The 13,658-nt window shown below is 38.3% G+C and overlaps 1 protein-coding gene across 19 annotated transcripts in view; it reads right to left on the reverse strand.

The window, feature by feature from the left end:
• Positions 1-632: 632 nt before the first annotated feature.
• LOC5579122 (ryanodine receptor) overlaps positions 633-13,658 on the reverse strand; it is a 134,689-nt gene continuing 121,663 nt past the window's right edge. For 17 of the 19 annotated variants that reach the window (XM_021851821.1, XM_021851820.1, XM_021851822.1 and 14 more), the window contains 6 exons: positions 13,396-13,632; positions 13,074-13,186; positions 5,553-5,646; positions 5,234-5,488; positions 1,551-5,063; positions 645-1,487 (listed from right to left, as the gene is read on the reverse strand). In XM_021851821.1, the coding sequence (XP_021707513.1) occupies positions 1,272-1,487; positions 1,551-5,063; positions 5,234-5,488; positions 5,553-5,646; positions 13,074-13,186; positions 13,396-13,632 (4,428 nt within the window). In that variant the 3' untranslated portion in view covers positions 645-1,271. Of the gene's footprint in view, positions 1,488-1,550; positions 5,064-5,233; positions 5,489-5,552; positions 5,647-5,993; positions 6,104-13,073; positions 13,187-13,395; positions 13,633-13,658 lie in introns of all 19 variants that reach the window. The other 2 variants (XM_021851815.1, XM_021851823.1) reach the window with 2 other exon arrangements.

Consider the following 13,658-nt stretch of genomic DNA (forward strand, 5'->3'; position numbering starts at 1 on the left):
GTAACAGTGAAAATCTTGCGGCAATCCGTTGGACCGTTCTAAAGCCATTTCGTGACATACAAACACCACTCCATTTTTATTTATATAGATCTATCGACAAATGACTGAGTTATTAGCGGTCAAAACCTGACCATTTTTCGTTACATGCTCAATTTTTCGTTTTTTGAAATTGTACCCCATACCCCAAATGCCGAAGGACGTTATCCAACGTCAAAAATGCTAACAAACCCGCATTTTGTCACCTTTATTCACAGAAGAGAGGATCGATGAAGAGAAATCGATCATACGACTTACGCCCTTATTCTAGCACATCAGCACATCATATCAGTTCGATATATGACCAGATCTGGCGTTCGAGAAGTTGCATTGCAAAACGTTCACTTAATCGGTTCCCTAGAGACACAACTCGATGGCCATGGAGTGTGATGATGTTTTCCAAGTTTTATTTACCCATTGTCCAATCGTTACCATTGAACTGAAGAAATTTGTCGAAGACATCAATATTCTATCTTGCCTAGCTTAAGATTTAGAATTAAAAGTACTTGATACTCCATCAGCTACTTATTTTCAGCGATACCCATGGTGAGATGTTATCCCAAAGTAGGAATGTGATGTAATTGAAAAGCATTGAATTTACTCATAAGTAATCGATCTGTTTTGTTTTATTAATCCTAATAGAATCTTTTCAAGTAGATAAAAAGTGATCATAGTGTATATTATCTGCTTATTTCGCGTAAATGTTTTTTGTTTAAATTTGTCACAATTTTCCTCGCATTTTTGTTTCAAAATAAGTATAAAAAGACAAACTTAATAATAACGAAAAAGAGAAATACGCATCAGTAGGTATGTAATCGTAAAACAAATTCGTTCTATGGACTAGTTGTAAGTTTACTCGTTCGTGTGTGCTTGTGAAATGAACAAGATGTCGGACTAAATAGGTCCTCTCTACTGATTGATTTTTAATGAAATTTCCGCTAAACGCTTCCTAACAAGTTTTCAATATAGGAGAATTAGAATAATAGAGATGTCGGTTAGTCATTAAATTGCTTTATGATTTTCCTAATTTTTGATTTAGTTTGCACAAATTGACATATCTCGATGGTTTAGGGAAAACGGATTTCTTTGGAATAGACGATCTTCTGATTTTTAGATGAAACTTTGAAAAAATGTCTTTAAAATGGTGTTTCTACATTGATTGATTGTTTGGTTTCTGTTCGTTTGTTTATAATCTTTGGTTTGCTATTCGGTTTGTCGATGTTACTCAGCTCTAATTAACTGCCTCCACCGCTCAATTCGTCTTCGTATTGCTTCCTGAAGCAGTCACCCACAGGGAAGAAGTCCCAACATCTTTGCTGGTACATGTTCCACACGTACGTCTCCTGACCGGTGTACTCTGTGTCCGGCTTGTTGATTAAATGCATGAGGAAGAACATGTAGTTCGCCAGGTTATGCTCCTGGGCAACGTGCGTGTCAAACCCATGGGGTACCTGAGATAAAGAAAAGTTTCAATGACTTAATGTATTGCAGATAAGAATCTGTCGTATACTCACTTTATCGAAATAGTCTTTGCCTATACCGCAAATGAAGCAGTTAGACTCCATATCTTCCTTGACCGACTCCAATTGATCACGAAGCTCACCGAAAGCGTCAATGATCAAACCTTGGATGATGGCAAGCAGAATAACGATGACGAAGAAGAAGAACGAGATATCGAACAGAATACGGTACACTTCGTATTCGTCTCCGTCCGGGTCTCCAATTTCGTCACCAATACCACCACCTGCTCGTACACCCTTGTACAAATGGAAGACAAAGCAGGTACCCATGTCATGACACTTGCGATCTCCTTCTTCCCCATCGTCGTCCTCTTGGATGTAGAACTTCCTGAAGAAGTTGAACGCAATTACTGTGTAGATGTAGACGATAATCGTTAGCAGCATCACCGTCAATACTAGCTGTTTGCCGTTGTGTGTTACGGACTGCAAGATCGTACGCAGAGTTTTGAAACCAACGGCCACATCGAGCAAGTGAGCAGCAAAGAAGAAATTGTTGAAGTTACCCATGACAGAGAAAATGAAGTACCATAACGAATACAGGAATGCATTGTCCGTAATAGTGACGCCGGCCTTCCAAATCTGGTATCTCCAATCAATGTTTGCTATAAAATGGAAGAATCCACCACCTTCGCTACTCTCCTGTGCGGCAAATGCGTTCTTTTCCATTCCAAGAAGGTTCGATATCGAATCGAAATCGTAGGTTTCGCTGTACTTCTGGCGGACCTTCTTCTTGACGAATTTGTCCCAGTAGTTGACAGGGAACGTTTTGGCTGAAATCACCAATTTATCCCAGTGTGACTTGATGTCATCATCCTCTGGTTGTTCAGCAATAAACAGTCCGTCAAATTCCAATCGTCGAGCAATTTCCTTTTCGCGTTTGAAAATAGCCAGTGGAACCTTGAGATGATAGTAAGCGATCAACATACAGAGCGAGACCAAACTGTGCATGAGAGCTGCTACTCGCATGACGTGTTCCATGTAGAAGAAGTCCTCATCCACTTCGACCTTCTCTAAAGGATCTTCCCCATCGCCTTCATCTCCTCCATCTCCACTACCACCATCGCCGCCGCTTCCACCTTCTAAAACAGCTTCCGCCAATCCTGAGCCAAGTCCTGAAGCCAATTCCATCATATCGTCACCAGATCCTTCCGAAGCCTCATCATCGCCAAGTGTCGTTACCTTGTAGAACAGCAGCATAAAGTTGATGCCGAACGCCAAGACCAAAGCCACATATTTCAAATTATAGAAATTTCTAGCCAAAAAGCTAACAGCCTTCTTCGTATACTTTGAGAAATCGATCTGAGTAACAGCAGCTGGTTCCTTCGTCTCCGCGGACGCCTTCTTCTGTTCAGCTTCAATATTGGCCAAAGTTGCTTCCTGGGCTTTCTGCGCTTCTGATCGCTCTTGCGCTGCTCGTTTGGCTGCCTCACCTCCTAAGAGATCAACCAGAGTCATCGGTGGCTCAGTGCTTGCCGCTTCTGCCGACAGTTCACCAGCGCCATCTTCCGGACTGCTCTCTCCAGTCTCCTCTACAGATGAAGATGGGCTTAAAGCGGGAGACTCGTGAGGTTGCACGCGGTACTGTCCATTCTCCTCTTTGCTTATATCCAAGCCGAACGCCTGTACTGTACTAGGTGGTTCCTCTGTTGGTAACGGTGGTAACGCTCGTAACGACGGTTCCACTTCTACGATCACTTCCTCTTCTTCTTGAGTCGAACCACGCATCAATGACATGAGAATGTTAACCAAGTACTTGATGATGATCGATACTCCGAAACCTGAATAATAGAAAGCGTAGAAGATCATCTTGAAGAAGCCGACGATGATTTCCGGGAATGATTTTGACTGCAGCACTGCGATCTGGTGTTTGATGTTCGATGGTGAGATCATGTACACCGAGTAGGATAAACCGTCTTTGATGGCCTGGATGGTTCGCTTGATCGGATCTCTAGCAGCACGTTCTTCTTCCTCTTCGCTGATGTATGTGAAAGCAGCTTCGCGTCGCACATTTCCGCCATCTTCGTCACTAGCCATTAATCCAGAAGCATGGGTCATTTCAAAGATTGCATCTTCACAGAAGTTTACGAAAGCCTCTAGCTTTTCCTTGTCGCCACCCTCAGTAACGATCGAGTAGAAGAAGGCACGCTTGGATTCCTTGATCTGTGGCTTCTCCCACTGTTCTATGTTGGCTTCCTTGATTTCGAAGTAGACTCGTTCGATTCGCTTGGAAGAACCCATAATTTCGATACGACCGAGGAACGATTCGAAATAATTCAGAACCGATCCGGCAGTTTCTAAGAAACGGGCCAGACGAGGTTCATTGGGCATGTGTTCCGAAAGATTGGTCAACAATACAGCCAAGTTAAAACCGATTTCCTTTGCTGGTTCGTGGAAGCGATCAACAAAACCGATGTAGTCGATCTTTCCGTCGTGGTTGGTTTCGCAGCAAGCCAACAGGAAGTCAATCTCTTCAGGTGTGTAGCTCTTTTGCTGCTCCATCTTCTCACGGAAGTCCTTCGGCAAAATCCAACCGTCACCATTGGGATCGATTTCCATGAAGCTTGGCGTCGAGGTAAGATCTTTCAACTTGAGGAACATATCGAAGTATTTGAGGATCAGTTCAACGTTAGAAGCTGATTCGACCAAGGTGTCCACCATCTGTTTACCGATAGTACCATTTACGACGTTACCTTCAAGCATGGACAGCATCATGGTGATCATATCCTTTTGCAAGTTCAGCAATTCCTTAAGCAGATCGACTTGACTTGAGTGCTTCGAGAGCTTGTCTTGCATGTGCGAGAATAAGAACAGGAAACCTCCGACGGCATCCCACAGACGTGAATGAGCCAGTGCTTGCTGATTCTGCGTACATGGACCCTGAATGACTTCAGTGAGGGTGTTGAATACCTGGCTGGCGACTCCGATGGCCTTGAAGAAGTTCGCTTTACCAGCCGAGTCGATTAGTTCCTTGCTGGAATAGTGCCAGTAGAAGTCCATGATGGATTCCTGTAGTCGCAGCAGATAATCGACAGTGCAGATAACTACGTTAACGGTGGTGGTGTTACCGGCTTGCGTTCTCAGATAGTTTTGCCAGTCCAAGTTGTGACCTTCGCAAGTCAGTTGGATAAATCGGAACAGAGCACATGTGAACTCGGCATCGTGCATGTTCTTCTCACCGGCTGCACCTTCAGCACCAACGCCGAGACCCTCGGCCTTGGTGTTACGCTCGAAAGCGTCCAGGTCAAGGACACTGCAAGAGTTCATCAGACCAGCGATCGAGGTGAAGAAACCAACATCCTTTTTTTCCTTCAGATGATTCAACATGCCCATCTGGATATCGATGTTACCGCCACGCAGGATGGCAATGCCCAACTGCAAGGTACGCATCACCATGTCCGATGGGATACCTTTGGATGCAGAGATATGCAGAAGAACCATCTCGGCCACTCCACGGTTTGCCAGCCGGGCCTGGTGGAACAACAGTTTCTGCTTTTCCATTTCTTGTTCCTGAAAAGATATCGGTTTGTCAGCTATAGTCCACAGAACTTCACACGTATAATCTAGGTTAGACATCTTACCATGAGTTTATCCATGGTCTTTTAGGTTAGATATGGGTTGGAAGTGTTAGGTATTAGTTCAGATTTGTAGGACAAAAATACAGCAGTTTAAAAACTTACATGAATACTAGCACCACCCTCATCCTCTCCGCCACCGCCGCCTTCTTCTTCATCGCCTCCTTCTTCCTCCTCTTCACCGCAAGATCGAGCAACAATACTCGCGTAGGACATGTACAGGGCGTCCTCTTGTAGGGCACCACTGCGTTCCGTCATCGCACCACGGCAGAAAGTCGTCACCAGCTGAGTCAGTGGATCAGGTTTACCCTCCTCCTCTTCCTCTTCCTTCTTTTTCTTTTCGGCATCCTCGAATGTTTGCTAGACAAGAAGATACAACGTTAGAAGCATTGATTTCTGAAGATATCTTTAAGGCTTAACTTACAGTAAGGTCTTCAATCATGACCTCTTGTCCAACATTCTCGTCTTCCAGCCACAGTTCGTAGTAGGTCCTAGCGAAGATGTTACATGCGCGATGTCTGTGGAAGTTATGGGCCCATTCCCGAAACAAACATATCGATTAGTAAAAATGCTTATAACAGTATTGTTTCAAACAAGAACAAAACTATACGACTACAAAAAAACTGAACAAAGAAAATGTAGCTTAGATTAAAATTATTTGCGAGGGTTCTAGGTTAGAAATTCAACACTATCAGAGACAACATAAGCGAACTCGAACACAAAAAGAAATGCATACGAACATTAAAGAACAAAAACAAATGCTTGAATTTCGGCATTCAGACGCTGAACAAATCAAGGGGAGGAGAGGGGTTCGGAGTACGGAAAACAATAGTGCATAGAGTAGTAATAATAGTGGACAAGTCACCTGCTCAATCTATACATTGGTTTTGATCTTATACATGCAACAGCCATTTTGCGTCGTGCTTGTGACAAAACTAGTTTCACATTTAAACGGTTGGCTTTTGGTCGGCATGCCTATATATAGTCGGCGGTATCCAAGTTAGTAGATTATAATGCGGTTAGTATTTCTCATTTTGAGCCAATAGATAGGTGTAATAGTGTAGTAGTGTTTGTAGTGTGTGGCTTAACAACTAGGAGGTGGCGAAGGAGAGACAGGGCATGAAACTCAAGGGTACAGACATGGCGATTTGGATCGATGGGTGGTGCTGTGGTCGTTAAAACATAACTTGTAATCAGTGTAGAAATGTTACGTGCAAAACTTAAGGTACATGTTTGTATGTGTAAGTGTAAATAAAATGGATAAATGACCGAGTGGCTGAAGTTTTGCTTGAATCGAGTAAATCAAAATGCTTGTTAGAAATGCCTAGTTGGGTGAATTTTTTCTTTTTAATTTTGTTGTGGTTTATTTCTCAAAAACATGACACTAGTGCAAAAATAAAATAAAATGTTTTGATTAAATCCAAAATAAATTTCGCTCCCACAAAAAACTCGTTTAGGAAGAAATGCTGGTTATGTGCAGAACTTTTTAGCACAAAGTTTTGTTTCAGACTGCGCCTTTGTTACATTTATTTAGAAAAAAAAATACAATCGTTTTACATTTTCTTTTAATTCTGATAAACATTTTAATCAAACTTGTACGTATAATTAAAAACCGATAGCGCGAAAAAAAGTGATAATTAATGCAAAGTACAATTCTTTCCAAAACTAACAGTGCCCGAAACCTAGAGTTAGAAATGCATTATGTGAATGGTTATAGCTGGCTATTTAGCAGAAATAATTCTTTACTTCGCACTTAACTATTTGAAAATTGACATTTAGTGGGACATGTGCAAAAACTGGATAAGTGCCATTGGCATAGCTAGGATTTTTTTCTGGAGGGGGGCTAGGGGGGGCCTAGCATATACTTGTTTTACAGATGTAATGTCGGTCGTAATAATCACGATTTTCAGAAATTTCGTAGTTTCAACAGATTTGTATTGATTTTATTTATTTGTTATTTTGTCTAATTGTGCAGCACATCAGTGATATTTGTAAATTTATATTTACAAATTCATCCTTTTTGTAATCCAGTCAAAAAAAATCAATAAACCTAGCAAAAAATCACAAGGAATGCCCGATTCATACGATTCAATCATGTGCTTTGAAGAGATTCCTCTTGGAACACCTACGGGAATTTTCGTACTTTTCAAGAACTCCTCTACCAGTTTTCAGAAAATCATTCCCAGACTTTCTGATCTCACCAGAAAATTTCTCGAAGAATCTCTATCGAACTGTTTAAAAAATATCTTGAAGAATTCCGTCAGAGATTGCATTAGAAATTCTTTTAATAATTTCTCCTGGAAGTGCTTGTTACAAATAAATTCCAATTGTTAGTTTAAAGTATCCTCCAGTTGTTCGTTCATAATTCGCTTAGGATTTTCAGGAATTACTGAGGATTTCTCCAAAAAATAATACAAAAAAATTCCAGGAGTCGCATAAAAAATGTCTTCAAGACCACCAAGCAAGGAAATTTTTTCACGAACTCTCCAGAAAGTTTACCAACAGTTTGTTTTCAAAGTTCTTGCAAAAGTTTCCCAGACTCCCAGCAAAAAAAAATATCTTCCAGGTGTTACTCTAAGAATTTCTCGTCATATTCCATACAAATTTCATGAGTAATCAAAAATTCAATTGGAAAAGTTATTCATGGTTTCTCAGAACAGTTCTCCGCAGATCTATTGTCTTTTTTTTCACAGGTAATTATTTTTAGGATTCCTCTAAAATCAAGAAGCAACATCCCGCATTCCTTCAAAACTCTCTTGATCTTTTCATTTTATTTTTCCAAAAATGTCTAACAAAGAAATGTTTAAAGAATTCTAATATTCTTGTTAAATTCCTAACGGAATATATTAAACTGTTCTTCCAAAAAATTTTCCACGAAAATACTCAAAGATTTCCAGAGTAATTTGTTCAGAGATTTCTTAGAGAATTGTATTATTGTTTCCCTAAAATTCTCCCGAAAAAAATAACAGGAATTCCTAATAGCTAAGTATTTTCCAGAGATTTTTTCTTCAAATCGCACTAACGATTCTTTTGGGAATTTTTTGAAGAATTTTTTTCAAGTTTACTATTATTTTGCAATTTTTCTCCAGAAGTTCCATCGAGTATTATTTCAAGTTCTAGAAATAACTCCAATTTGTTTTTCGAATGGTGATCTCAGAATTCTTCCATAAATAAAATTTAAAACTTTATCCACCCTCCATTTTTTTCAAAAAGTACTCCATGAATTTCTAAATATTTTTAGGGATAGCTAAACAAACTCCTCCACGAATCACTCCATATCAGATTTCACGAGAAACACTTACATACTACTGTCGTAGTCGAGAAATTCAAGGATTGAACCGCAGAATTTATGAAACTTGTTGACAATGTACCGCACAAGAAAGGTCGAGTGGCCCTTGTAGGATTTACTACAAAAAAAAACTTGTTAGTTTTTCTTTGTCTATTTTAATAGAAAAAAATCGGTGTTAAAACGGATGGAAGTTTTGCTGAAAGTATTTATAACTTCGATTATATATCGTATGAACTACGAAGTTTTATGATACTATATGGTGAATTTCCAAAAAAAACTTTCTTGAATGGTCTGTTATCGATTATTTTGTAGTACAGTAGAAGTTTAACGCGAAAATATTGCCGGTATTTGTTAAAAATATTACCAATATGTATTGTCAATTACTTTGAAAATTTGTTGAAAAATGGATGGACTTTCAGAAATCCGGAGCTACACGTTTAAATATTCTGTAATTTTTCAAAACCCCTATAATTTACCTTTTTTAAGATTCTATCAGCATCTTCTTTGGAAATTACACTCGAAATCTATCCTTCCTTGACTTCTGGTTTTCTGGAATTCTATCAGAAAGCGTCTAGAAATTCCGCCCTCGTATTGCACAAACATTCAAAACAAGAATATTGATTCTGACAATAATTGGTAAAATTATTTCTAAAGAAGGGATTTATTTTTAGGAAAAATATTGAAAAAAAAAAGTTTACAAACGACTTTCTAGTAGAACTTTTAACAAAATATCTCAGTATTAGATTTGATAGAATCAATGATTTTTTGGAGGAATTTTGAGGAAAAACTGAAGTTCGAAAGATTAAGTAGAATTTTTAGGTAAATCCGGGAGCATATTCCGGAATCAACTTGCTAATAAAAAGAAGCAGGAGGAAATCGCTTTGAAAGTATGAACAAGTCCCACAACATCATTTGATTAACTTCCAAGAGATTTGCAAACATTCTCAAGCCACCCTTCAATATTCCTTGAGTAATTTGATTACACTAAAATTCTATTGAAATATCGAAAAGCTTTTGAAAAATTTCGCCTCAACTCTGTTGGAAGTTAAAAAAATAGCTTATGAAATAAAAAGTTTTGTCGAAAAAATATAGTTTAAGCAATACATTTATTCATGAGAAAATATTCTAAACATTGAACAAAAATCAAAGAGAAAATTTATTGCTGAAATAAAACACTATGGTCGATTTTGTTACATTTTTCCAGCCATTCATGCATGCCGATATTCCTTGAAAGTTAAGCCTTATTTTTCGACAAAAATTCCCGCTATGTGTTGTCTCAGAAATTCCTTTAGTAATTTTGTCTATTTTTTTCAATTATTTTTTTTTCAGGCGTTATACGACTTGAAGTTAATGTATGGATTTCTTTAGTAAATTCTCATATAAAGAATTCCGCCGTTTTTCTACATGTACAAGTGTATTAACGTTTTTTTTTCTGCAACTATTTCAGGGTGATTTTCCATTACCATCGTTTACGAAACAAAATCTTTAAGAAGAACTTAATGCTAATAGCCCGATACCTACAAAAATGGGTGAAGGAAGTGGTTACCGACGTCCAATAAGAGACTTTAATACATTCTCATTTTATACATATTATAGCTATCCTTTTCATAACAAATTCAACCTTCTTTTCGAAATAGGCTGTTTTTCAGAGCATTGCAATGTGGCTGTGTGAATCTCACCAAATTTAGAGGACAAATCCAAAAATTAAAAATTATTAATTATTATAAAAAAATAATTGCAGAAAAACTAACTGCTTTTTTATCTTTTAATATTTGAAAAATACATTGTTGAGCCAAACTCGTTAAATACTCATAAGGCATCGTACAATCATAAGATTAAGTCTAAAAAAGTCATTCGGGGTAATGGCGTTCGGGGTAGTGACCCATTCGGGGTAATGGCGTTCGGGGTAGTGTCATAGAGTCTTGGAGTTATCACATAATTAAAATCCTGTTCTTGGATAGGGGCCGTCCATAAATTACGTCAAGCTTTTAGGCAGAAGTGGGCAGTAAGGGAAACGTGACGATCCACACAAAGTTTTCGAAGCGTCCCACAGTGCGTTGAACGTATGGAGATGCGGGAAAAAAATCAAAACATGAAGATCAAGCCATTTGAGCACCTTGTTATGGAAGGGTAAGTTGTTTCTGATCAAAAGAGCAACAATTTGCATAAACGACATATACTAGACGCATAATCGCAAAACTGCCAAGAAAAGTCTTGCAATTTGAACTTTTATTGCTTATAATGTAAGAAGTTATTTGTAAGTATGTCTCTTCTCACTCGTAGCTGCAAAAGTGACTTATACGCCTTTATGCAACAAAATCGCATTTTATTTTTATTTTTTTAGTTTTAATATGAAATTTGAATAAAATCTTGGAAACTACATTTAAAATATATTATTTTAAGCATGAGCTTGCTCTGGTTAATGTCTGGTTGAGCCGAGACTACATAGCGTTGCAAGATTTTCGGATTTTTTATCACAAACAACTCATTTTCATACTTGTGCTGGTTAAGGTGAAACAGTTTGGAAACAACTTCTAGGATTGCACTAAAGCTTCTAAGGCACAAACCTCACGAAAAAAGCATCCGACAACAGTGCACTTTTTATTTTGGCTTTGTGCTTGAATCGATAATCAAAGTTACATGTTAGTATTTCATAAGTTTGATTTTATAGCCAACTCAACGTGCCAATTTCTCATATTTTAAGTTAAAATTGGTGTTCTCATCACATCAAATATACTTTACCAACCTTCAGTCATGTTCTCTTTTAGATTTTGAAAGAATAGATTGATTACGACACTCTCCGTGCTATTTGAATGGAATGCTGAAAACATGCGACAAAATTTGTTTTTTCTGCTACTTCGACAGCTGTCTCTTTCGACGCTTGTCGTAGATGTTTTAGTGCTTTGTATAGCTTATAAATACTTGTTTCGATAACGGATGTTATCTATAAACACTTGTGGATACTTATTATCGCTGGAAAAAATAACTTTAAATTTGATTTTTGTTTATGGAGCAACGCACTGTGCGTCCTTACCAAAATATGACAAAAGATGGAGGTCAAAACTCTGGAAAGCACACTCAATCTCACATTTTATGAACGACCCCTGTCATAAGTGAACGGTTATACCATGCCGGCAAGATGGGTAAGATAGATGGGTAATAAACCATATTAAAATGAAACAGTTTGGAATCAACTTCTTAGATTGCACTAAAACTTCAAAGGCACAAATCTCGCGAAGAAAGCATCCAACAACAGTCTTCTTATTCTTGGCATAAACGTCCCCACTGGGACAGAGCCTGCTACTCAGCTTAGTGTTATGAGCACTTCCACAGTTATTAACTGATAGCTTTCTTTGCCAAAGCTGCCATTGTCGCATTCGTCTATCGTGTGGCAGGTACGATGATACTCTATGCCCAGGGAAGTCAAGGAAATTTACATTACGAAAAGATCCTGGACCGACCGGGAATCGAACCCAAACACCTTCAGCATGGCTTTGCTTTGTAGCCGCGGACTCTAACCACTCGGCTAAGGAAGGCCCCATCCAACAACAGTGCACATCTTATTTTAGCTTTGTGCGCTAGCCGAAAGCTTAAAATAAGAAGATCAAAAGCGTTTGCCAACTATTTCTCCAGTTTAGTGCCTTTGAAAACGTGAGTAGGGGCACAAGTCGGCCATTGTGGCGGCCATCTTTGGATTCCGAGATGTTTCACCTTAAGCGTCAATCTAAGCTTGTCAGCAGTATTTCGAGTCACAGTTATTTTACATCGCAGGAGAATCCATATTTACCTTCACGATTATAGAGTGAGCAGTTGGATTTGTCGTTTGGATTACAAGTGGTGGATTGGATTTGTAGAACAAGTTTTCAATAAGTGGAAAAGTTAAAGAAAAAGAGTATCAGACGGTTTTGTGATCTAATTAAGTGCGAAGTTAGTAGTTACTGTTCTGCTAAAAAAGTGGTCTGCATTTAAAGAGATAGATTCATAGGTGAATTGCGCTGATAAGACCGAACAATAGAAATTTTTACACGTGCAGTCATTCTAAGTTTTCAATGAATTTGTGATGGGATATATCGATACATTGGGAATTTTTCTTATTGATGACATAGTGACATATGGATATTTTCAAACTACAAGAATAAGGAAAGGAAGATAAAGTTTTTGTGGGATCTCTATGCTGAAGAAGTCATTAGTTTTTGGGAAATAAATTTCAACTATTGTTAGGACTTGTTTCATGGAACGAAGGGAATATTTGTTTTTGGTGATCGATTAGTTAGGCCAATGCTGATGCAGGAGGTCATTGCTTAGTTAGTATGGACCATCGAGTGTGAATAGATTGTTAGCTTGTCAAAGGAGAAACTATATGCGTTGTCATTTTGATCAAACATGTGATGTTGGTTTTGGTAGAGCTTAGCTTTCTGGCTGAAAGTTTCAGTGAGTGTTAGTTTTGGAGAAGAAGTGTGAGAGAAACAAAACTAATCAATTTTTGTATGCATTAATGGAAATTCGAGAGAAGATTAAAGTTTCAAACAATCCTCTTCTTGGCAATACAACAACTTATTACGGCAGTGAATGAGATAAAAACAGAACTCACAAAAAAAGAAAAAACAAATAGAATTAAGGTAGTTTTTTCGAGCAACAAAATTATAAACTATAAACCTTGGCAGTGAATGTAAGGAGACATGTCTGAAACAAGCAATAACCGCTCGTTTTCTCTGTATCGACACACAACTTCTATAAACATTTTTACTTTGTTGTTGTGGATGGTCAATCTAGATGTAATACCGGAAACAATACAGTAGTGTACTTTAGAAAATGAAACTTCTATCGATTTCAAAAAAGTTGGATTTTCATAATAACTATCTTGGAATGTTGATGACTGATTCAATCGATGCGATATCAATTTTAATGAAATGATGTCTGGATTGGTTGTTTTCTTATAAAGGGTGGGGTCTGTAATTGGACTAATCGGAATACTTACCATGTGCAATCCGTATAGAACCTTGGCCATGGCGACGATGCGTTCGACGGTTTCCTCGATCTTGTTGCCTTGCTTTTTATCTGCCTTCTCGACAGATTCCTGAACAATGGTGTCTTCTTTTTTGCCCAGCTTGGAGTACAGATAATGCTGCCAGGACATTTCGTCCGCCGGATCCAGCTTATCCGGTAGGGTCAGTTGAGTATGAGCGAACTCAATTACTTCGTATTCCGGCATTTTCTGAAATATTGACATTTTTGTTGTTG

This window comes from Aedes aegypti, chromosome 3, assembly GCF_002204515.2.
Source record: "Aedes aegypti strain LVP_AGWG chromosome 3, AaegL5.0 Primary Assembly, whole genome shotgun sequence".
NCBI lineage: Eukaryota > Metazoa > Arthropoda > Insecta > Diptera > Culicidae > Aedes > Aedes aegypti.